The 25,040-nt window shown below is 55.9% G+C and overlaps 1 protein-coding gene and 3 non-coding genes across 5 annotated transcripts; all 4 read left to right on the plus strand.

The window, feature by feature from the left end:
* Positions 1-342: 342 nt before the first annotated feature.
* Positions 343-24,204, plus strand: IPO7 (importin 7). 2 transcript variants are annotated; one of them, XM_069965026.1, is made up of 25 exons: positions 343-546; positions 6,943-7,024; positions 7,151-7,304; positions 7,415-7,573; positions 8,465-8,621; positions 10,686-10,775; positions 11,501-11,595; positions 11,698-11,782; positions 12,330-12,464; positions 12,551-12,650; positions 12,817-12,893; positions 15,661-15,777; positions 17,946-18,035; positions 18,334-18,499; positions 18,862-19,022; positions 19,305-19,433; positions 19,978-20,044; positions 20,124-20,249; positions 20,443-20,540; positions 21,209-21,304; positions 21,413-21,633; positions 21,714-21,919; positions 22,410-22,652; positions 22,887-23,003; positions 23,096-24,204. In XM_069965026.1, the coding sequence occupies exons 1-25, from the start codon at positions 463-465 to the stop codon at positions 23,191-23,193; spliced, it is 3,153 nt and encodes a 1,050-aa protein (XP_069821127.1). In that variant the 5' UTR covers positions 343-462; the 3' UTR covers positions 23,194-24,204. The 2 variants fall into 2 exon arrangements, with proteins under 2 accessions (XP_069821127.1, XP_069821129.1); XM_069965028.1 differs by having other exon boundaries at positions 344-546; positions 22,449-22,652.
* LOC138790427 (small nucleolar RNA SNORA23) lies at positions 12,080-12,259 on the plus strand. The gene has a single exon (XR_011363083.1). It is a non-coding gene; the product is annotated as a small nucleolar RNA SNORA23 (small nucleolar RNA).
* On the plus strand, positions 18,073-18,252 carry LOC138790425 (small nucleolar RNA SNORA23). The gene has a single exon (XR_011363081.1). It is a non-coding gene; the product is annotated as a small nucleolar RNA SNORA23 (small nucleolar RNA).
* LOC138790426 (small nucleolar RNA SNORA23) lies at positions 19,064-19,233 on the plus strand. Its single transcript, XR_011363082.1, has one exon. It is a non-coding gene; the product is annotated as a small nucleolar RNA SNORA23 (small nucleolar RNA).
* Positions 24,205-25,040: the final 836 nt, after the last annotated feature.

The following is a 25,040-nucleotide window of genomic DNA, read 5'->3' on the forward strand; positions in this document are numbered from 1 at the left end:
GGAGGTCTCCAGCTATGATGGGAGTTGTAGTTCTACACTGGCTATACACATCCTTATTAGTCTGCAGTTCCCCCATTATAAGATCCGTGCTGGCTGTCAGTGAATGGAAACGAGAGAATCCATACTGCGCACAGCTGAGGCTCTGCTACACAGCTAGCCGCTCTGCATAGGCACAATATAATGTCATAGAGGCCATGCTGGGAGTTGTAGTGACACTGGACATTATCCTTCCTATAGCGGCCCCATGTAGCCTCGGAGACCACTGAGCCCGGCAGGGACTACATCTCCCAGGAGGCAGCGCGGCGCGGGCCGGAAGTGACGTGGGCGGCGCTGAGGGGGGCGGATCCATCCGGGGCCTTGGCGCTCTCCTTCCTTTCGCGCCGGGCGCTGGGCTGTGTGCGGCTCCATGTGCGCAGCTCGTCTGTAGCCCGGGACTGAGAGACGGCAAGCGGCTCCGGCGCCATGGACCCCAGCAACCTGATCGAGGCCCTGCGGGGCACCATGGACCCGGCCCTGCGGGAGGCGGCCGAGAGACAGCTCAACGAGGTGAGACCGGGGCCCCGCGCCCGAACGCCGCCTGGCCCGCCCAGCTGTCACGTGTCTGCTGCCGGGGCCCCTCACCGACCTGTCACGTGTCTGCTGCCGGGGCCCCTCACCGACCTGTCACGTGTCTGCTGCCGGGGCCCCTCACCGACCTGTCACGTGTCTGCTGCTGGGGCCCCTGGCTGACCTGTCACGTGTGGCCCCTGGCTGACCTGTCACGTGTGGCCCCTGGCTGACCTGTCACGTGTGGCCCCTGGCTGACCTGTCACGTGTGGCCCCTGGCTGACCTGTCACGTGTGGCCCCTGGCTGACCTGTCACGTGTGGCCCCTGGCTGACCTGTCACGTGTGGCCCCTGGCTGACCTGTCACGTGTGGCCCCTGGCTGACCTGTCGCGTGTGGCCCCTGGCTGACCTGTCGCGTGTGGCCCCTGGCTGACCTGTCGCGTGTGGCCCCTGGCTGACCTGTCGCGTGTGGCCCCTGGCTGACCTGTCGCGTGTGGCCCCTGGCGGACCTGTCGCGTGTGGCCCCTGGCGGACCTGTCGCGTGTCTCCCCCCGGGGCCCCTGGCGGACCTGTCGCGTGTCTCCCCCCGGGGCCCCTGGCGGACCTGTCGCGTGTCTCCCCCCGGGGCCCCTGGCGGACCTGTCGCGTGTCTCCCCCCGGGGCCCCTGGCGGACCTGTCGCGTGTCTCCCCCCGGGGCCCCTGGCGGACCTGTCGCGTGTCTCCCCCCGGGGCCCCTGGCGGACCTGTCGCGTGTCTCCCCCCGGGGCCCCTGGCGGACCTGTCGCGTGTCTCCCCCCGGGGCCCCTGGCGGACCTGTCGCGTGTCTCCCCCCGGGGCCCCTGGCGGACCTGTCGCGTGTCTCCCCCCGGGGCCCCTGGCGGACCTGTCGCGTGTCTCCCCCCGGGGCCCCTGGCGGACCTGTCGCGTGTCTCCCCCCGGGGCCCCTGGCGGACCTGTCGCGTGTCTCCCCCCGGGGCCCCCGGCGGACCTGTCGCGTGTCTCCCCCCGGGGCCCCTGGCGGACCTGTCGCGTGTCTCCCCCCGGGGCCCCTGGCGGACCTGTCGCGTGTCTCCCCCCCGGGGCCCCTGGCGGACCTGTCGCGTGTCTCCCCCCGGGGCCCCTGGCGGACCTGTCGCGTGTCTCCCCCCGGGGCCCCTGGCGGACCTGTCGCGTGTCTCCCCCCGGGGCCCCTGGCGGACCTGTCGCGTGTCTCCCCCCGGGGCCCCTGGCGGACCTGTCGCGTGTCTCCCCCCGGGGCCCCTGGCGGACCTGTCGCGTGTCTCCCCCCGGGGCCCCTGGCGGACCTGTCGCGTGTCTCCCCCCGGGGCCCCTGGCGGACCTGTCGCGTGTCTCCCCCCGGGGCCCCTGGCGGACCTGTCGCGTGTCTCCCCCCGGGGCCCCTGGCGGACCTGTCGCGTGTCTCCCCCCGGGGCCCCTGGCGGACCTGTCGCGTGTCCTCCCCCCGGGGCCCCTGGCGGACCTGTCGCGTGTCTCCCCCCGGGGCCCCTGGCGGACCTGTCGCGTGTCTCCCCCCGGGGCCCCTGGCGGACCTGTCGCGTGTCTCCCCCCGGGGCCCCTGGCGGACCTGTCGCGTGTCTCCCCCCGGGGCCCCTGGCGGACCTGTCGCGTGTCTCCCCCCGGGGCCCCTGGCGGACCTGTCGCGTGTCTCCCCCCGGGGCCCCTGGCGGACCTGTCGCGTGTCCTCCCCCCGGGGCCCCTGGCGGACCTGTCGCGTGTCTCCCCCCGGGGCCCCTGGCGGACCTGTCGCGTGTCTCCCCCCGGGGCCCCTGGCGGACCTGTCGCGTGTCTCCCCCCGGGGCCCCTGGCGGACCTGTCGCGTGTCTCCCCCCGGGGCCCCTGGCGGACCTGTCGCGTGTCTCCCCCCGGGGCCCCTGGCGGACCTGTCGCGTGTCTCCCCCCGGGGCCCCTGGCGGCAGTGCAGACATTTTCAGGGGTAAAAATAAATAATAATCTTATAAGAAAAGGGAAATGACCTCATGGTGACATCATCAGTAGCTGCATCATGTGACCTGATTGCCATGGTCATGTGACTTATCATATACAATATGCGGAGGCCGAGGGGGTCGCTCCTGTTGTAGGACGCAGATCCCACCGTGTGACGGCCGCCATGACGGACACTGACTGACCGCCCTCATCCCCTAAAACCGCCGTTGTCCCCCGGCTCCTCCTGTAGGGGTTGGGGGTCCCCCGGCTCCTCCTGTAGGGGTTGGGGGTCCCCCGGCTCCTCCTGTAGGGGTTGGGGGTCCCCCGGCTCCTCCTGTAGGGGTTGGGGGTCCCCCGGCTCCTCCTGTAGGGGTTGGGGGTCCCCCGGCTCCTCCTGTAGGGGTTGGGGGTCCCCCGGCTCCTCCTGTAGGGGTTGGGGGTCCCCCGGCTCCTCCTGTAGGGGTTGGGGGTCCCCCGGCTCCTCCTGTAGGGGTTGGGGGTCCCCCGGCTCCTCCTGTAGGGGTTGGGGGTCCCCCGGCTCCTCCTGTAGGGGTTGGGGGTCCCCCGGCTCCTCCTGTAGGGGTTGGGGGTCCCCCGGCTCCTCCTGTAGGGGTTGGGGGTCCCCCGGCTCCTCCTGTAGGGGTTGGGGGTCCCCCGGCTCCTCCTGTAGGGGTTGGGGGTCCCCCGGCCCCCTACTGTAGGGGTTGGGGGTCCCCCGGCTCCTCCTGTAGGGGTTGGGGGTCCCCCGGCTCCTCCTGTAGGGGTTGGGGGTCCCCCGGCTCCTCCTGTAGGGGTTGGGGGTCCCCCGGCTCCTCCTGTAGGGGTTGGGGGTCCCCCGGCTCCTCCTGTAGGGGTTGGGGGTCCCCCGGCTCCTCCTGTAGGGGTTGGGGGTCCCCCGGCTCCTCCTGTAGGGGTTGGGGGTCCCCCGTCCCCTCCTGTAGGGGCTGGGGGTCCCCCGGCTCCTCCTGTAGGGGCTGGGGGTCCCCCGGCTCCTCCTGTAGGGGCTGGGGGTCCCCCGGCTCCTCCTGCAGGGGCTGGGGGTCCCCCGGCTCCTCCTGCAGGTGTTGGGGGTCCCCCGGCTCCTCCTGCAGGTGTTGGGGGTCCCCCGGCTCCTCCTGCAGGTGTTGGGGGTCCCCCGGCTCCTCCTGCAGGTGTTGGGGGTCCCCCGGCTCCTCCTGCAGGTGTTGGGGGTCCCCCGGCTCCTCCTGCAGGTGTTGGGGGTCCCCCGGCTCCTCCTGCAGGTGTTGGGGGTCCCCCGGCCCCTCCTGCAGGTGTTGGGGGTCCCCCGGCCCCTCCTGTAGGTGTTGGGGGTCCTCCGTCCCCCGACTTCTCTTCCTGTGAGTCATTTCCTGCATGTGGTTGTGCCGATGACTCAGTGATGGCTCAGGCTGGTGACTCCGCCCCCTGTCATCCATGTGGCCGCCCCTCCCCCTCCGGTGCCGGCTGTCAGCTGCTCTTACAGCTCCTTCTGTGGGAAGTTGTGAATAAAGTTTGTTGAACACCCAAAGCTTCTGTCCTCCCCAGTGGGGGCCCCGCACAGGAGACCCTTGTTACCCACTATAGGCTCCTCCCCCACCGGGGTCCCAGGGATCTCACTGGGAGGGAAATGTGACCCTAACCGGCTGCGCTCCTGGTGTGCGGCATGCTGGGAGTTGTAGTTTAGCTGGAGGATGCATGCTGGGAGTTGTAGTTAGGGTCAGGGGAGAGCTGGAGGATGAATGCTGGGAGTTGTAGTTGTGCAGGAGATAAAGAGCCTGAGGATGCATGCTGGGAGTTGTAGTTAGGGTCAGGGGAGAGCTGGAGGATGAATGCTGGGAGTTGTAGTTGTGCAGGAGATAAAAAGCTCGAGGATGCATGCTGGGAGTTATAGTTTGGGGTCAGGGGAGAGCTGGAGGATGCATGCTGGGAGTTGTAGTTGGGGGTCAGGGGAGAGCTGGAGGATGCATGCTGGGAGTTGTAGTTGGGGGTCAGGGGAGAGCTGGAGGATGCATGCTGGGAGTTGTAGTTAAGGGTCAGGGGAGAGCTGGAGGATGCATGCTGGGAGTTGTAGTTGGGGGTCAGGGGAGAGCTGGAGGATGCATGCTGGGAGTTGTAGTTGGGAGTCGGGAGAGCTGGAGGATGCATGCTGGGAGTTGTAGTTAAGGGTCAGGGGAGAGCTGGAGGATGCATGCTGGGAGTTGTAGTTGTCCAGGAGAGAAAAAGCTGGAGGATGCATGCTGGGAGTTGTAGTTAAGGGTCAGGGGAGAGCTGGAGGATGCATGCTGGGAGTTGTAGTTAGGGGTCAGGGGAGAGCTGGAGGATGCATGCTGGGAGTTGTAGTTAAGGGTCAGGGGAGAGCTGGAGGATGCATGCTGGGAGTTGTAGTTAGGGGTCAGGGGAGAGCTGGAGGATGCATGCTGGGACTTGTAGTTGGGGGTCAGGGGGGAGCTGGAGGATGCATGCTGGGACTTGTAGTTGGGGGTCAGGGGGGAGCTGGAGGATGCATGCTGGGACTTGTAGTTGGGGGTCAGGGGGGAGCTGGAGGATGCATGCTGGGAGTTGTAGTTGGGGGTCAGGGGGGAGCTGGAGGATGCATGCTGGGAGTTGTAGTTGGGAGTCAGGGGGGAGCTGGAGGATGCATGCTGGGAGTTGTAGTTAAGGGTCAGGGGAGAGCTGGAGGATGCATGCTGGGAGTTGTAGTTAAGGGTCAGGGGAGAGCTGGAGGATGCATGCTGGGAGTTGTAGTTAAGAGTCAGGGGAGAGCTGGAGGATGCATGCTGGGAGTTGTAGTTGGGAGTCAGGGGGGAGCTGGAGGATGCATGCTGGGAGTTGTAGTTGGGAGTCAGGGGGGAGCTGGAGGATGCATGCTGGGAGTTGTAGTTGGGGGTCAGGGGGGAGCTGGAGGATGCATGCTGGGACTTGTAGTTGGGGGTCAGGGGGGAGCTGGAGGATGCATGCTGGGAGTTGTAGTTGGGGGTCAGGGGGGAGCTGGAGGATGCATGCTGGGAGTTGTAGTTGGGAGTCAGGGGGGAGCTGGGTGGTTTCCGTGCGGCCCTCGCTGGCTGATCTGGGGTGAGATAGCGGCGGCTGTGCGGGGATTACTCTCACGTCCGGATGCTGATATAGCAGAGCTGTGTGAGCGGTGAGCCGGCACATTCCCCCGTGTTCAGCACATTCTATATAATCTATAACCTCAGCTCCATTGTATCTCCGGCCCCCGGGGGCCGCGTCAGCCGTCTCCCCTCCCCCACCCCCAGCATGACGTCTGCACAGAGGAATGAAAGTGAAACTCTGCCTCACCTCCAGGGGGGAATGGCTTAAAGGGGGGCCCCTCCAGGGTTAGGGTGGCTTAAAGGGGGGCCCCTCCAGGGTTAGGGTGGCTTAAAGGGGGGCCCCTCCAGGGTTAGGGTGGCTTAAAGGGGGGCCCCTCCAGGGTTAGGGTGGCTTAAAGGGGGGCCCCTCCAGGGTTAGGGTGGCTTAAAGGGGGGCCCCTCCAGGGTTAGGGTGGCTTAAAGGGGGGCCCCTCCAGGGTTAGGGTGGCTTAAAGGGGGGCCCCTCCAGGGTTAGGGTGGCTTAAAGGGGGGCCCCTCCAGGGTTAGGGTGGCTTAAAGGGGGGCCCCTCCAGGGTTAGGGTGGCTTAAAGGGGGGCCCCTCCAGGGTTAGGGTGGCTTAAAGGGGGGCCCCTCCAGGGTTAGGGTGGCTTAAAGGGGGGCCCCTCCAGGGTTAGGGTGGCTTAAAGGGGGGCCCCTCCAGGGTTAGGGTGGCTTAAAGGGGGGCCCCTCCAGGGTTAGGGTGGCTTAAAGGGGGGCCCCTCCAGGGTTAGGGTGGCTTAAAGGGGGGCCCCTCCAGGGTTAGGGTGGCTTAAAGGGGGGCCCCTCCAGGGTTAGGGTGGCTTAAAGGGGGGCCCCTCCAGGGTTAGGGTGGCTTAAAGGGGGGCCCCTCCAGGGTTAGGGTGGCTTAAAGGGGGGCCCCTCCAGGGTTAGGGTGGCTTAAAGGGGGGCCCCTCCAGGGTTAGGGTGGCTTAAAGGGGGGCCCCTCCAGGGTTAGGGTGGCTTAAAGGGGGGCCCCTCCAGGGTTAGGGTGGCTTAAAGGGGGGCCCCACCAGGGTTAGGGTGGCTTAAAGGGGGGCCCCTCCAGGGTTAGGGTGGCTTAAAGGGGGGCCCCCTCCAGGGTTAGTGGCTTAAAGGGGGGCCCCCTCCAGGGTTAGTGGCTTAAAGGGGGGCCCCCTCCAGGGTGACGATGCCTTGTCGGTGCGGCCTGCGCTCTGTCGCGCGGTGTGTCGGTGCGGGCGGACTGCGCTCTGTCGCGCGGTGTGTCGGTGCGGGCGGCCTGCGCTCTGTCGCGCGGTGTGTCGGTGCGGGCGGCCTGCGCTCTGTCGCGCGGTGTGTCGGTGCGGGCGGCCTGCGCTCTGTCTGCGCTCTGTCGCGCGGTGTGTTGGCCGGGTGTATTCATTGTTCTCCTCTTCCCGGCAGGCACATAAGTTGGTGAACTTCGTGTCCACTCTTCTGCAGATCACCATGTCCGAGCAGCTTGATCTCCCCGTACGACAAGCAGGTGAGTGCCCGCCCCGGGTTTATTAGGAGAACCATTACTGCCCCTATATAGGGGGACACCCAGCTTTCCCAGAAGGGATAGTCATGGGACCTGCCATGTAACCTCTGACCCCCTTCCTCCCCTCAGGTGTCATCTACCTGAAGAATATGATCACTCAGTATTGGCCAGACCGTGAGGTGACCCCCGGAGAACCGCCCACTCACACCATCCCTGAGGAAGACCGCCACTGCATCCGGGAGAACATTGTGGAAGCCATCATCCAGTCCCCGGAGCTGATCAGGTGAGACCCCCAGCCTCCCATCATGGGGCAGCGACCGTGTCTTCCAGAATCCTCCTCACCCATCAGCTGTTTGGGGCTCTTTATGCGTAGTGACGGCTTCTCTGTTGCAGGGTCCAGCTCACCACCTGCATCCATCACATCATCAAACACGACTATCCGAACCGCTGGACCGCCGTGGTGGAGAAGATCGGCTTCTATCTGCAGTCCGACAACAGCGCCTGCTGGCTGGGGATCCTGCTCTGCCTCTACCAGCTGGTGAAGAACTACGAGTAAGTCACCCAGATCATATATCCTGTATTATACTCCAGAGCTGCACTCACTATTCTGCTGCTGGTGGGGTCACTGTGTACATACATTACATTACTGATCCTGAGTTACATCCTGTATTATACCCCAGAGCTGCACTCACTATTCTGCTGGTGGGGTCACTGTGTACATATATTACATTACTCATCCTGAGTTACATCCTGTATTATACTCCAGAGCTGCACTCACTATTCTGCTGGTGGGGTCACTGTGTACATATATTACATTACTGATCCTGAGTTACATCCTGTATTATACCCCAGAGCTGCGCTCACTATTCTGCTGGTGGGGTCACTGTGTACATACATTACTGATCCTGAGTTACATCCTGTATTATACTCCAGAGCTGCACTCACTATTCTGCTGGTGGGGTCACTGTGTACATACATTACTGATCCTGAGCTACATCCTGTATTATACCCCAGAGCTGCACTCACTATTCTGCTGGTGGGGTCACTGTGTACATACATTACATTACTGATCCTGAGTTACATCCTGTATTATACTCCAGAGCTGCGCTCACTATTCTGCTGGTGAGGTCACTGTGTACATACATTACTGATCCTGAGTTACATCCTGTATTATACCCCAGAGCTGCACTCACTGTTCTGCTGGTGGGGTCACTGTGTACATACATTACATTACTGATCCTGAGTTACATCCTGTATTATACCCCAGAGCTGCACTCACTATTCTGCTGGTGGGATCACTGTGTGCATACATTACATTACTGATCCTGAGTTACATCCTGTATTATACCCCAGAGCTGCACTCACTATTCTGCTGGTGGGGTCACTGTTGGTGGGTGGTATCTTGTATCCCCCCGATCTGTAGATTTTGGGTTCTGTCCTCAGGTATAAGAAGCCGGAGGAGCGGAGTCCTCTGATCGCCGCTATGCAGCACTTCCTGCCCATGCTGAAGGAGCGTTTCATCCGTCTGCTTCCTGACCCCTCCGAGCAGTCAGTCCTGATCCAGAAACAGATCTTTAAGATTTTCTATGCCCTGGTCCAGGTGAGGGACGTCTCCTAATGATCACCCCGTATCCCACCCTGACTCCTGTATATATTACAGTACACCCCCTCCTGTATCCCACCCTGACTCCTGTATATATTACAGTACACCCCCTCCTGTATCCCACCCTGACTCCTGTATATATTACAGTACTCCCCCCTCCTGTATCCCACCCTGACTCCTGTATATATTACAGTACACCCCCTCCTGTATCCCACCCTGACTCCTGTATATATTACAGTACTCCCCCCTCCTGTATCCCACCCTGACTCCTGTATATATTACAGTACACACCGTATCCCACCCTGACTCCTGTATATATTACAGTACACCCCCCTCCTGTATCCCACCCTGACTCCTGTATATATTACAGTACACCCCGTATCCCACCCTGACTCCTGTATATATTACAGTACACCCCGTATCCCACCCTGACTCCTGTATATATTACAGTACACCCCCTCCTGTATCCCACCCTGACTCCTGTATATATTACAGTACACCCCCCTCCTGTATCCCACCCTGACTCCTGTATATATTACAGTACACCCCCTCCTGTATCCCACCCTGACTCCTGTATATATTACAGTACACCCCCTCCTGTATCCCACCCTGACTCCTGTATATATTACAGTACACCCCCCTCCTGTATCCCACCCTGACTCCTGTATATATTACAGTACACCCCCCTCCTGTATCCCACCCTGAATCCTGTATATATTACAGTACTCCCCCCTCCTGTATCCCACCCTGAGTCCTGTATATATTACAGTACACCCCGTATCCCACCCTGACTCCTGTATATATTACAGTACACCCCGTATCCCACCCTGACTCCTGTATATATTACAGTACACCCCGTATCCCACCCTGACTCCTGTATATATTACAGTACACCCCCTCCTGTATCCCACCCTGACTCCTGTATATATTACAGTACTCCCCCCTCCTGTATCCCACCCTGACTCCTGTATATATTACAGTACACCCTGTATCCCACCCTGACTCCTGTATATATTACAGTAGACCCCGTATCCCACCCTGACTCCTGTATATATTACAGTAGACCCCGTATCCCACCCTGACTCCTGTATATATTACAGTACACCCCGTATCCCACCCTGACTCCTGTATATATTACAGTACACCCTGTATCCCCCCCTGACTCCTGTATATATTACAGTACACCCCCTCCTGTATCCCACCCTGACTCCTGTATATATTACAGTACACCCCCTCCTGTATCCCACCCTGACTCCTGTATATATTACAGTACACCCCCCTCCTGTATCCCACCCTGACTCCTGTATATATTACAGTACACCCTGTATCCCACCCTGACTCCTGTATATATTACAGTACACCCCGTATCCCACCCTGACTCCTGTATATATTACAGTACACCCCGTATCCCACCCTGACTCCTGTATATATTACAGTACACCCCGTATCCCACCCTGACTCCTGTATATATTACAGTACACCCCCTCCTGTATCCCACCCTGACTCCTGTATATATTACAGTACACCCCGTATCCCACCCTGACTCCTGTATATATTACAGTACACCCCGTATCCCACCCTGACTCCTGTATATATTACAGTACTCCCCCCTCCTGTATCCCACCCTGACTCCTGTATATATTACAGTACTCCCCCCTCCTGTATCCCACCCTGACTCCTGTATATATTACAGTACACCCCGTATCCCACCCTGACTCCTGTATATATTACAGTACACCCCGTATCCCACCCTGACTCCTGTATATATTACAGTACACCCCGTATCCCACCCTGACTCCTGTATATATTACAGTACACCCCGTATCCCACCCTGACTCCTGTATATATTACAGTACACCCCTCCTGTATCCCACCCTGACTCCTGTATATATTGCAGTATCCCACCCTGACTCCTGTATATATTGCAGTATCCCACCCTGACTCCTGTATATATTGCAGTATCCCACCCTGACTCCTGTATATATTGCAGTATCCCACCCTGACTCCTGTATATATTGCAGTACACCCCGTATCCCACCCTGACTCCTGTATATATTGCAGTATACGTTACCCCTGGAGTTGATCAATCAGCCCAGTCTGACAGAATGGATAGAGATCCTGAAGACCGTGGTGGATCGGGATGTTCCTGCAGTGAGTATCCAGTGTACTGAAAGAGGGGTTTCCTGTGTAGTTTTACAGGGGCTTGGTCTGCCTCTTGGGGTCTTGCTCCCCTCAATTATGCCTCTGCCTCTTGGGGTCCCGCTCCTCTCAGTTGGGGCACTATATATTGGGGTCTTGCTCCCCTCAGTTAGGGCTCTGCCTCTTGGGGTCCCGCTTCCCTCGGGGCTCTGCCTCTTGGGGTCCCGCTTCCTTCGGGGCTCTGCCTCTTGGGGTCCCGCTTCCCTTGGGGCTCTGCCTCTTGGGGTCCCGCTTCCCTTGGGGCTCTGCCTCTTGGGGTCCCGCTTCCCTTGGGGCTCTGCCTCTTGGGGTCCCCCTTTCTCCGGGGCACTATATATTGGGGTGTTGCTCCCCTCAGTTGGGACACTATATATTGGGGTGTTGCTCCCCTCAGTTGGGACACTATATATTGGGGTGTTGCTCCCCTCAGTTGGGGCGCTGCCTCTTGGGGTCCCGCTCCTCTCAGTTGGGGCACTATATATTGGGGTTTTGCTCCCCTCAGTTGGGGCTCTGCCTCTTGGGGTCCCGCTTCCCTCGGGGCTCTGCCTCTTGGGGTCCCGCTCCTCTCAGTTGGGGCACTATATATTGGGGTGTTGCTCCCCTCAGTTGGGGCGCTGCATATTGGGGTGTTGCTCCCCTCAGTTGGGGCGCTGCCTCTTTGGGTCCCGCTCCCCCTTATGCCCCTTTCTCTGTTACAGGAGACCCTCCAGGTTGATGAGGATGACCGGCCTGAGCTGCCATGGTGGAAGTGTAAGAAGTGGGCGCTGCACATCCTGGCCCGGCTGTTTGAGAGGTAACGTGTCCCCTCGGGGGATCGGCTGCGCGAGGGGCATTATATCCACCACATGTACAGTGATTCCACGCAGTAAATCTTCTTCTGTTCCTTGTGTTCTAGGTACGGGAGTCCGGGGAACGTTTCCAAGGAGTACAATGAGTTTGCTGAAGTGTTTCTAAAGGCCTTCGCTGTTGGGGTTCAGCAGGTTTGTGCAGCGCCCCCCCTTTTATCTGGTGTTCTCCCACATGACTGTTTGGCCTCTTACGCTTGTATTGTGGACAGAGGGAGACACCTAGAGCAGGAATGGGGGTGACCCCTGGCCCCTCAGCTGGTGCAAAACTACAATTCCCATCATGCCTCGAGAACTAAAGCTTTGGCTTTGCATGCATGATGGGAGTTGTAGTTCTGCATCCGATGCAGGTTCTCCATCCCTGAGCTACAAAATGTCCATCCTGGCATCTGGCACCATCTCCATCTTGTATAGAGCGGCGACCTGGCGGCTGCAGGGAGGGGTGCACAGTGTCAGTCTGTGTCTGGTAAAGCCGTTCGGCTGGCGTCCTGCCTGCTGACTGTCTTACTGCCTAATCCTGCAGCCCGATATAATGATGAGATCATAGTACCGGTCTAGTGACGTCTCCAGACGCTCTACCCCACTGGCCGGCCTCCACACCCTCAGACAATACTGTATGATGTGCCTGTGTGTGCACATGTGGCCGTGCTCAGGTCATGTGATGCTCTGGGTTCTCCCTTAGGTTCTGCTGAAGGTTCTCTACCAGTATAAGGAGAAGCAGTATATGGCCCCACGGGTCCTGCAGCAAACGCTCAACTATCTCAACCAGGGGGTGTCCCATGCTGTTACGTGGAAGAACCTAAAGCCCCACATCCAGGTGAGCCGTCATGCTGTGTCCCCCGGATCATCCGCTGCTGTATCCAGGGGGTCTTGTCTCATGTTCTCTCCTGTCTGTGACCTCAGGGCATCATCCAGGACGTCATCTTCCCTCTGATGTGTTACACCGACTCTGATGAGGAGCTGTGGCAGGAAGACCCCTACGAGTACATCCGCATGAAGTTCGGTAAGAGGATTTATTGGGATTGGGAGTGTAGATCGGTCTGGGGTCTCTGCATCCGAACCCCCACAGAGAAACTTGTCACTGTGTATATACGGCCATGACCGTTCTCTGATGTCACTGTGTGTATATATGGCCGTGACTCTTATCACCTCGCTCTTTCTCCTTGTAGATGTGTTTGAAGACTTCATCTCCCCCACGACCGCAGCCCAGACGCTTCTCTTTACATCGTGCAGTAAGAGGAAAGAGGTATGGCTGCTGCCTCCTGTCTGTATATGTACGCTGTTCCTCTGCCGGCGGCTGCCTCCTGTCTGTATATGTACACGGCTGCCTCCTGTCTGTATATGTACATGGCTGCCTCCTGTCTGTATATGTACATGGCTGCCTCCTGTCTGTATATGTACACGGCTGCCTCCTGTCTGTATATGTACACGGCTGCCTCCTGTCTGTATATGTACATGGCTGCCTCCTGTCTGTATATGTACACTGCTGCTTCCTATCTGGATATGTACACGGAAACTGTCTGTATATATACACGGAACCTCTGCCGGCGGCTGACTCCTGTCTGTATATGTACACGACTACATTCTGTCTGTATATGTACACGGATCCTCTGCCGGCGGCTGACTCCTGTCTGTATATGTACACGGAACCTCTGCTGGCGGCTGACTCCTGTCTGTATATGTACACGGAACCTCGGCCGGTGGCTGACTCCTGTCTGTATATGTACACTGCTGCGTCCTGTCTGTATATGTACACGGAACCTCGGCCGGCGGCTGACTCCTGTCTGTATATGTACACTGCTGCGTCCTGTCTGTATATGTACACGGAACCTCTGCTGGCGGCTGACTCCTGTCTGTATATGTACACGGAACCTCTGCTGGCGGCTGACTCCTGTCTGTATATGTACGCTGTTCCTCTGCTGGCAGCTGACTCCTGGCTGTATATGTACACGACTACATCCTGTCTATATGTGTACACGGCAGCTTCCTGTCTGTATGTGTATGTAGCGGTGTCCTATCTGTATATGTATGCGGCTCCTCGGCCAGCGGCTGCCTCCTGTCTGTATATGTTCGCGGCTCCTCCGCCGGCGGCTGCCTCCTGTCTGTATATGTACACGGCTGCCTCCTGTCTGTATATGTACGTAGCTGCCTCCTGTCTGTATATGTACATGGCTGCCTCCTGTCTGTATATGTACACGGCTGCCTCCTGTCTGTATATGTTCGCGGCTCCTCGGCCGGCGGCTGCCTCCTGTCTGTATATGTTCGCGGCTCCTCTGCCGGCGGCTGCCTCCTGTCTGTATATGTACACGGCTGCCTCCTGTCTGTATATGTACGTAGCTGCGTCCTGTCTGTATATGTACATGGCTGCCTCCTGTCTGTATATGTACACGGCTGCCTCCTGTCTGTATATGTATGTAGCTGTGTTCTATCTCTATATGTACACGGCTGCCTCCTGTCTGTATATGTTCGCGGCTCCTCTGCCGTCGGCTGCCTCCTGTCTGTATATGTACGTAGCTGCGTCCTGTCTGTGTATGTACGTAGCTGCGTCCTGTCTGTATATGTACACGGCTGCCTCCTGTCTGTATATGTTCGCGGCTCCTCGGCCGGCGGCTGCCTCCTGTCTGTATATGTATGTAGCTGTGTTCTATCTCTATATGTACACGGCTGCCTCCTGTCTGTATATGTATGTAGCTGTGTCCTATCTCTATATGTACGCTGTTCCTCCGCCGGCGGCTGCCTCCTGTCTGTATATGTATGTAGCTGCGTCCTGTCTGTGTATGTACGTAGCTGCGTCCTGTCTGTATATGTACACGGCTGCCTCCTGTCTGTATATGTACGTAGCTGCGTCCTGTCTGTGTATGTACGTAGCTGCGTCCTGTCTGTATATGTACACGGCTGCCTCCTGTCTGTATATGTTCGCGGCTCCTCGGCCGGCGGCTGCCTCCTGTCTGTATATGTATGTAGCTGTGTTCTATCTCTATATGTACACGGCTGCCTCCTGTCTGTATATGTATGTAGCTGTGTCCTATCTCTATATGTACGCTGTTCCTCCGCCGGCGGCTGCCTCCTGTCTGTATATGTACACGGCTGCCTCCTGTCTGTATATGTACATGGCTGCCTCCTGTCTGTATATGTACACGGCTGCCTCCTGTCTGTATATGTACACGGCTGCCTCCTGTCTGTATATGTACACGGCTGCCTCCTGTCTGTATATGTACGTAGCTGCGTCCTGTCTGTATATGTACGTAGCTGCGTCCTGTCTGTATATGTACGTAGCTGCGTCCTGTCTGTATATGTACATGGCTGCCTCCTGTCTGTATATGTACGTAGCTGCGTCCTGTCTGTATATGTACACGGCTGCCTCCTGTCTGTATATGTACGTAGCTGCGTCCTGTCTGTATATGTACACGGCTGCCTCCTGTCTGTATATGTTCGCGGCTCCTCGGCCGGCGGCTGCCTCCTGTCTGTATATGTATGTAGCTGTGTCCTATCTCTATATGTACGCTGTTCCTCTGCCGGCGGCTGCCTCCTGTCTGTATATGTACACGGCTGCCTCTTTTCTGTATGTATGTAGCTGTGTCCTATCTCTATATGTACGCGGCTAATCGGCCGGCGGCTGAATCTTGTCTATATATGTACGCGGCTCCTCTGCTGGCTGCTCTCCAGGCTTCGCTCCTCATCATTCATCTGCTCGCTGCGTCTCCTGCTGGGAAGTGTCTGCCTTTGGTTGTAGGATCCTTCATCTTCAGGACGGAGCGGAGTCTTTTGAGGTGATGGGGTCCATGTATAATCTGTACACACGGCCCATGTAATGTGCCCTCCTTCTCCCACACTTTGCTCGCTGTCAGTGAAAGGATCCAGGCTGAGCGAGGTCTTAGCGTGTGTTCACACCGCGCTGACGTCTCTCCTGCCCCCATCGCCCCCTGGTAGAGATCCTGTACATGGTGTATGAGACCCGCAGAGCTCTCGTCATGCTCCCAGTTCCAATTTCCTCATGGGTTTTTATTCCCCAGGTTCTGCAGAAGACGATGGGATTCTGTTATCAGATTCTAACCGAGCCGGCGGCCGATCCCCGCAAGAAGGATGGCGCCCTCCATATGATCGGCTCCTTGGCGGAAATCCTTCTTAAGGTATGGAGGACTGTAATCCTAACTACAGCTCTCATCCTACGTCTCTAGGAGAAGCGGATGGGATGATGGCTGTGGTAGTCACAGGTGCCGCAGTGTTCATGGTCTATAGATGACGGCTCAGTACAGCATCCTCTGTCCCATCGACAGTGAATGGAGCTGTGGGGTGCGCTGGTGGGACCCCCAGGAATCTTACACTTACATCTGGGGGACAGTTGCTTAGCAGGAAACTCTATCACAGCGATGGGGAACCTTCGCCCCCCCCCCCCCCCCAAATGTCGCAAAACAACCCATTCCCATCATGCCCGGACAGCCAGAGCCTTCACTGGTGGCCGGAAGGTTCCCCATTCCTACTCTACCATGTGGAGTGAGCGAGGTCAGGACCTCTGACCTGTTACTAGTCACCCCTGGTGGTGGTGGTGGTGATTGGCGTCTCTTGTTTCCGCTCTCCGTATTATTCGTCCTTAAAGGGGTATTCCCCCCCAAAAGCAAAAAAAAAAACGTAATGCCCCCAAACCTAGCTATTCTTACTCACCAAGTCCCCCCGAGTATTTTGAGCCGTCTCCCATCTTTCTAGCTGCTGCCGTTCCTGAGTTACAAGTTTTTCTAAAACATGGTCTATAATCAAGATAGGAAACTACATTTCCCATCATGAAATGCTTCTGCCTGATGATGAAGCAGCAGAGCTGAGATGGTGATGGCGGCGTAGCAGAGCTGAGATGGTGATGGCGTAGCAGAGCTGAGATGGTGATGGCATAGTAGTGAGACTGTGTAGCAGAGCTGAGATGGTGAGATTCTGCAGCAGAGCTGAGATGGTGAGACGGTGTAGCAGAGCTGAGATGGTGAAATGGCATAGCAGAGCTGGGATGGTGAGACGGTGTAGCAGAGCTGAGATGGTGAGACGGTGCAGCAGAGCTGAGATGGTGAGATGGCATAGCAAAGCTGAGATGGTGAGACTGTAGCAGAGCTGAGATGGTGATGGCATGGCAGAGCTGAGATGGTGATGGCATGGCAGGGCTGAGATGGTGATGGCATAGCAGAGCTGAGATGGTGATGGCATAGCAGAGCTGAGATGGTGATGGCATAGTGATGGTGATGGTGATGGCGCCGGTAAGCGCTGCGGGCGAGCGCCCAGCAGCCGCAAGTGACGGGGGACAGTGAGCCGCGGGGCCGCTGGTAAGCGCCGGGCGTTTACCGGCGGCCCCGCAGCTCTCAGCAATTGACGGACGGCCGGGGGTGCTGACGGGAAGCGCCGTGGGCGAGCGGCTCAGGGCCGGGACCGCCGGCTCTCAGCAATTGAATGAAGGATGGACGGAAGGGGGGGGATGCTGCTGGGAAGCGCCACGAGCAATTGATGTACGGGGGGGGGGACAGTGAGCCGCGGGGCCGCCAGTGAGTGCTTACCGGCGGCCCCGTGGCTCTCAGCAATTAAAGGACTTGGGGGGGGGGGGGGGGTGTAACAGTCAGGGGGTGAGCTCTGGGGCTGGGGGGGGGCACACGTTACCGGTGACCGCTGTTAGAGAAGGAGTAAGTGACAGCTGCACTGATTGATCACTGTCTCCCTCTCTTAACAGCAGCCACCGCAGTCCTCCTTCACTTCAGATTGGCTGGGTTAGAAGCGCTAACCCGGCCCATTGAAGAGATGGAGGACACGTGATGCCGTCTCGGAGGGTGGGGGCCAGGAGCAGGGAGCGGTGTCGGGAGTGGACTGAGATCTGATGATTCTATGCAATCCGTGGGGGTGGGGCACCTAGATAACAGCAAAACTGTGCAGAATCCGTAATAACTTTATATTGGAAAGATGGAAAGCTACGGGTGGGCAACGTATTAATGCAAAAATAATTTGGGGGGGAATACCCCTTTATGGTGCGTTCACACCTACAGGATCTGCAGCAGATTTCATTTAAATAACTGAACACAGCATCAAATCTGCTGCAGATCCTGTAGGTGTAAACGCACCCTTAAGCTCCATTACCTGAGCTTATCCTCTATAATCTCCTTACACTATTATATGCAGAGTAATTGCCTCATGTGCGGGGTCTGCTGGGATCTGCAGTGCTCCGATACAACACCCGTTATTTTCAGCTGTACTTGCCAATATATTATATAGGAAGATCAGCATCCCGATCCTGCCCAGCCCCGGACGTTCTCACCTTATTATTGTCTTACAGAAAAAGATCTACAAGGATCAGATGGAGTTCATGCTGCAGAACCACGTGTTCCCGCTCTTCAGCAGCGAGCTGGGCTACATGAGGGCCCGGGTAAGTCGTTCATTATTATGGGGTCCATATAGCGGCCGCGGGGCTGTGTGCACAGCGTCAGTCTGTGTCTGGTAAAGCTGTCTGCCTGCGTCTTGCCGGTTGACCGCTCTGCTCACACAAATCCCGATGGCCGAGATAAAAGTGAGATCATAGTACTGGTCTAGTGACGTCTCCAGACGCTCCCACCGCTGGCCAGCCTCCATACTCTCACACACATCTGTCATTGACTTTGCTGGGGGTAAGTGGTTCTCTGTCACCAGCACAGACGTAATGATTGGTGTCTCCTGTATCTCTGCAGGCCTGCTGGGTGCTTCATTATTTCTGTGAAGTAAAGTTCAAGATTGACCAAAACCTGCAGACGGCCCTGGAGCTGACCAGACGGTGTCTCATCGATGACCGGGAGATGCCAGTGAAGGTGGAAGCCGCCATTGCCCTCCAGGTTCTAATCAGCAATCAGGAGAAAGGTGCGTCTGCAGTGTGGCTGGAGTGCCCTGCTGTGGAGGGGCTAGTGGGCTTGCTCGGCTGTGGATCGTGTAGTGGGCGTGCTCGGCTGTGGATCGTGTAGTGGGCGTGCTCGGCTGTGGATCGTGTAGTGGGCGTGCTCGGCTGTGGATCGTCTAGTGGACGTGGGGGTTCGGTGCTTGTATTACACGTTATTCATGCATTCATTTGGTCCTGTGAGTCTCTAGTGCGGCTGCAGATACATTGCACATGTTAGAGGCCCTAGCAAAAGGGGAGCCAGTCACCGATGTAAGACTTATACAGCTGCCCCCCCCTTCAGTCATCCATCGCCTCATACAGCTGATCTCGCTCTGATCCTTTGCAGCCAAGGAGTACATCGCCCCGTTCATCAGGCCGGTGATGCAGGCCTTGCTGCACATTATCCGGGAGACGGAGAACGACGATCTGACCAATGTGATCCAGAAGATGATCTGCGAGTACAGTGAGGAGGTGACGCCCATCGCCGTGGAGATGACCCAGCACCTGGTAAGGAGTATACATGATTACAGCGGGGTGTGATGGGGGCTGCAGGGCCGTGTGCACAGTGTCAGTCTGTGACTAGTAAAGCTGCCTGCCGGTGTCCTGCTGGTCGGTCGCTGCACTCTCACAAATCCTGTGGCCCAAGATGAATGGGAGATCATAGTACTGGTCCAGTGACCTCCCCACCGCTGGCCAGCCTCCATACTCTCCAACATGGCCGCATACAGGCCGCACTATAGGAGTTCTTACACTGGTTTTGCTTTTTTTTTTTTTATTTCTTTTTTTTAGGCGATGACTTTCAATCAGGTTATACAGACTGGTCCCGATGAGGAGGGCAGCGACGATAAAGCTGTGACCGCCATGGGGATCCTCAACACTATTGACACCCTGTTAAGTGTGGTGGAGGATCATAAAGAGGTGAGTGCCAAAGGACGGGGACAGGGGAGACAGGTTTCTGATAGTGAACGCGCAGGGTTTGGTATTTTAGGGAGGGAGAGAAGTTGGATGCAGTCTGGGAACGAGGCCTATGGCTGCATCCATGTTTTTCAGGACTCTTCTAGTTTTGCATCAACTGGGAGTCAAATTCATCACGTTGGCTCATTGCCATGGTGGGACTGGTATTGCTTGAGGGTGGATCTTTGCTCCTGCAGAACTGCACATTGCATGATGGAAGTTGTAGTATTGCCGCAGGGTAGAGAACAGCTCTTTAGATCAGGGATGGGGAACCTTCGGCTTGCAACACCTGGCGGTCCGAAGCGCTCCTTCTCCCCATCCCTGGCTTATAGTTCTGGAACTTGTTGTTGACAATCCGCATGTTACACCCCCCCCCCCCCCCCTATCCACATCAGGACCATGAGAATAGATATGAGCAGAGTGATGTTTGCTGTTATGTTGGGGGTCCTCTCCTTGGGGCTTGTGAAGTCTATGGCTGGTGATTGGTGTCTTCTGTTTCATCCTTCAGATCACTCAGCAGCTGGAAGGGATCTGCCTCCAAGTCATTGGCACCGTCCTCCAGCAGCACGTACTAGGTGAGCGGCGGAATACCGGGGGTGAGGGGGGGCGGGTCACAGGGGGATATGGCGGTGACTCTTATCATTGTGTCCATAGAGTTCTATGAAGAGATCTTCTCGCTGGCGCACAGTCTCACCTGTCAGCAGGTGTCGGCTCAGATGTGGCAGCTCTTACCCCTGGTGTTCGAGGTCTTTCAGCAGGACGGATTTGATTACTTCACAGGTAAGGTGTCTGTCCTCCTCGGCTCCCCTCTGGGGGGGGGGGGGGATTCGTCCACATGGTGCTGGTTTAGATGCAGGGGTGACGGGGATGCGTCGGTGTAGTGGTGGGGGAAGGGAGAGTCCTTGTGTGCTTATCCCTTTAAGATTGGTTGGGCATAGAGTATGCGTTACTGATGGTGTTTCCTGACTGACAGATATGATGCCTCTGCTGCATAACTACGTCACCGTGGACACAGACACCCTCCTGTCCGACACCAAGTATCTGGAGATGATCTACAGTATGTGCAAAAAGGTAATGCGGGTCCGAGCAACAGGGTGGTCTTATACACAGACACGAGGGTCCGTGGGGGTGAGCAGGATATATATGGCTCTGTTTAGATTCAGTATTGGGTGGAAAGTGCTGCTTAGTTCTTCCTGTCTGAAAAAGCCTGCAGAACGCTTGTAAGGTTAAGGGGTTCTCCAGGATTAGAAAACAGTGCCACCCCCAGACCCAGAGTGAGGACAGGAGAGGCGCTGTACTTATAATGAGATCCATCAGGTCTTGTAGGTGTCCAGCACTCCAGTCTCTTATAATGGGATCCATCGGTTCTTGTTAACTAATAATGGGATCCATCGGTTCTTGTTGGGGCCCAGCACTCCAGTCTCTTATAATGGGATCAATCAGGTCTTGTTAACTAATAATGGGATCCATCGGTTCTTGTTGGGGCCCAGCACTCCAGTCTCTTATAATGGGATCAATCAGGTCTTGTTCCCTTATAATTGGATCCATCGCATCTTGTTGGACTCAGCACTCCAGTCTCTGTTATAGTGGATCCCATGACGGGGATGTCAGTCGTGCAGTGTTGGTGTAAATCCCTGAGGATATCCATGGTCGGGGACTGGGCTTCTTCCCGTTGTATCTCTAGACTTGTTTCCTGCACATTTTTGCCCGGTGTAACATGGCCGTGTTTCTCCTCCCAGGTTCTGACGGGTGTGGCTGGGGAAGACGCCGAATGTCACGCTGCTAAGCTCCTAGAAGTTGTCATCTTGCAATGTAAGGGCCGGGGGATTGACCAGGTGAGGGCCGGTTCCTATGTTCGTCTGCACCATGTACCTCTCTGTACCCCGCAGTCTTCTGTCCGTCTCCCTGTGCCGGGTTTTCAGCTTTCGTCCTTTGTTGCGCAGTGCATCCCGCTATTTGTTGAAGCCGCTCTGGAAAGGCTAACCCGGGAAGTGAAGACGAGCGAGCTAAGAACCATGTGCCTCCAGGTGGCCATAGCCGCTCTGTACTACAGCCCTCCCCTCCTCCTCAACACCCTGGAGAACCTGCGCTTCCCCAACACCGTGGAGCCAGTCACCAACCACTTTATCAAGCAATGGCTGAACGACGTGGACTGCTTTCTAGGGTGAGTGTTGTCAGCCCCTGGGTTGGGGGTCAGCTGTCTTATTAGTCACATGACTGACATGAGTCATTCTCCCTGTGCAGGTTACACGATCGGAAGATCTGCGTCCTGGGACTTTGCGCTCTTATAGAACTTGAACAAAGGCCCCAAGTATTGGCGGAGGTGTCCACCCAGATCCTGCCAGCGTTCATCCTCCTATTCAACGGTCTGAAGAGAGCTTATGCCTGCCATGCAGAGCAAGAAAACGACAGTGACGATGAAGAGGATGGCGAAGAGGAAGATGAAGCTGGTAAGAGGTGCTGTTATGTCATAGGAGAAAGAGGCATTCACACCTCTGGGCCAGATCAGAAGGCAGCGGCTCCACTCCTGGTGGACTTCCATAGGCGGCCATGGACCTGATAGGTCTCTGTACTTAACCCCTATTAGATTTTTTTTTTTTTTAACATTACTTTATAGTCCCCCCAGGGATCAATGCGGTACATATGGTCAATTACTATGGGTTTCTGAAGCTTCTAGTGATCGCTGTGACCATTGTCATATCATCACTGAGGCCCAGCCTAGTAAGGATAACAGATGTGCATTATGAGAAGCCGCTCTGCCACTAAACCCTCGGGGATGGCTATTTAACAGCATTTAAGTCACTCAGCCGGGAGCAGCCCAGTACAGAGAGGACTCGAGTTATGACTCAGGGACTCCATGACGTATTGGAGTAAATTTTCAGGGTTTCTCAGACTTCTGCAACCTCAATGCAAACGTTTGTTTACTGGGATTTTACATAGAGCGATCAGAGGACATAACAGACTCCATTGTGATTCCAGAACTTGGTAGTGATGAAGATGACATCGATGAGGACGGTCAGGAATACCTGGAGATGTTGGCCAAGCAAGCGGGAGAGGATGGGGATGACGAAGACTGGGAGGAAGATGATGCAGAGGAGACGGCACTTGAGGGTTACACGACTCTAATCGACGATGATGATAACCCCATAGATGAATATCAGATATTTAAAGCTATATTTCAGAGTAAGTGACATTACATGGGCTCAGGCTTCCTATACGTTTATATTGATGCACCTAGCACAGGGATGGGGATAACCTGCGCCCCTTCAGCTATTGCTAAACTAAAATTCCCATCATGCCTGGACAGCTGAAGGCTATAAAGACATGGTGGGAATCGTAGTTTTGCACTGGCTGGGGGAACACAGTTTCCCCATCCCCGATTTAGCATCATGTGACGGATTGAATGTTTGTCCTTAGAGCTGCAGGGTCATGACCCGGCCTGGTATCAGACTCTCACACAAGGACTAAATGAAGAACAAGGAAAACAGTTACAGGACATCGCAACGCTGGCGGATCAGAGGCGGGCGGCTCACGGTAAGAGAGCGTCCATCACATTATGGCGCTGGTGATGACAACGCCGCCGCCTCCTTTCTCAGCTGTTCATCGATTCTTCTCTCTCTCCACAGAATCCAAAATGATCGAGAAGCACGGAGGCTACAAGTTCAACGCTCCAGTCGTGCCAAGTTCCTTCAATTTTGGCGGCCCAGCCCCCGGCATGAATTGAGCTTGTCCGCTTCCTTTTCCTGCTAACGTGTGACTGATTGTAGTGAGAAAAGCTTGTGTTCCTCCCGATAGTGGATCCAGAAGCGGTTCTGAACTCTGACATAGGATTCTGGAGAGTGTGAGAGCGGATCATGCGCCTTGGCCCAGGGACAGCAAACACGGGGGGTTTTCTTTATATAGAATTTTTTTTTTGTATTTTTTCCCATTTCTCCTTCTGAACTGAGACCTGAAGCCTCTGGGGGGGTAGATGTCATCGTGGCAGCTTCCCCCCCAATAGGAAGGGTAGAAAATACCTTGGAGGCGCGGGGACTATCCAGGACTTTCCTGTCATGACTCACGAGGGCCAATTTTACTTCACCAGTTTTAGTGTCTTTAGCCTATAACACATTTGTTGCCTCGATCGATGTTCATTCTTTTTATTGTAAAAAAAAGAGAGAAAAAAAACAACAAAAAAATAATCCGGAGGCAAATGAATTGTAGCCTTAGTTAGGCGCCGTCCCCGATGGGATAGACTGAGCGGTCCTGATCTAGAATGTCGGACACTTGTAGCACTACACGACTATTGATGAAATATGGGAATCTACAGCACTTTTTATACATCACCTTCCCGCCTGGTGTAAAAAAAAAAATATTGGCAACCGAATTTTTGTCTTGATTAGACGGGATGTTGGGGAGAGGGTAGTTTTGCGCAGTAGTTGCGCCCTGGATGTAACTTGAATCTGGTCACGTCATACGGGGGATGGGGTCTCATTGCTGCTACATTCGGCGACGCCCTCTGTCCTTTTTTTTTTTTTTTCCTTCCATTTTTTTCTTATAAACCTCTAAGGTGTACGATTCCATTTGGATACAAAGCAGCGCGGTCCCGTGAGCGCGCGGTGTCGGCAGCGCGGAGACGGCCTTTATCTTCTGACGCATGTTATCATTGGACATGAATCTCTACTCTCAAAGAGTTTGAAGTGTGTGGATGAAACATCTGTATATGCAATCTATTAAAAAAAGATATCGAGATGAATTCGGCTAATCCCGGCCTCCGCCTCCTTCTTCTGGTTTACACCGAATCTATCTGGGCTTATACTGCGCCAACAGACTGCTTGGCTTTTTTAGCATCTGGTGCAGCAGGGTTAGCATGGGTTCACACTAAGTAGTTTTTTTTTGTGTGTAAAATAGGAAGTCATCGGGCAGCCATTGGGTTCTCCAGCAGCTGTATACTGTAGATGTATACATTATCCATATGGATGACATTGGGTTCTCCAGCATAAGCGGCTGTATACACATTATATAAATACACACACACACACACATATATGTATTTATATAATGTGTATACAGCCGCTTATGCTGGAGAACCCAGCATCATCCATACGGATAGTGTATATATCCACAGTATACAGCCGCTTATACTAGAGAACCCAGCGTCATCCATACAGATAAGATAGTGTGTGTGTGTGTGTATGTGTGCATGTGCATATATATATAATTATGCGTATGTATATATGCACACACACACACACACACACACACTCTCTCACTATCTTATCTGTATGGATGACGCTGGGTTCTCTAGTATAAGCGGCTGTATACTGTGGATATATACACTATCCGTATGGATAACATTGGGTCCTCTAGTATAAGCAGCTGTATACTGTGTGTGTGTGTATATATATTATATGTGTATATGTGTGTGTGTGTACACACACACACACACACACTATCCGTATGGATGACATTCGGTGCACATGTGGTCTTGTTCTCGTTCTGCCGGCTTGATGATCTGCTCCCCCGTTCAGCTCTGTGATTGGCTGGCAGAAAATAGAGAGTAGGAGGACGGCGCTCCGCTGATCGGTGGTG

The sequence above is a fragment of the Dendropsophus ebraccatus genome, chromosome 4 (assembly GCF_027789765.1).
Source record: "Dendropsophus ebraccatus isolate aDenEbr1 chromosome 4, aDenEbr1.pat, whole genome shotgun sequence".
Lineage (NCBI taxonomy): Eukaryota > Metazoa > Chordata > Amphibia > Anura > Hylidae > Dendropsophus > Dendropsophus ebraccatus.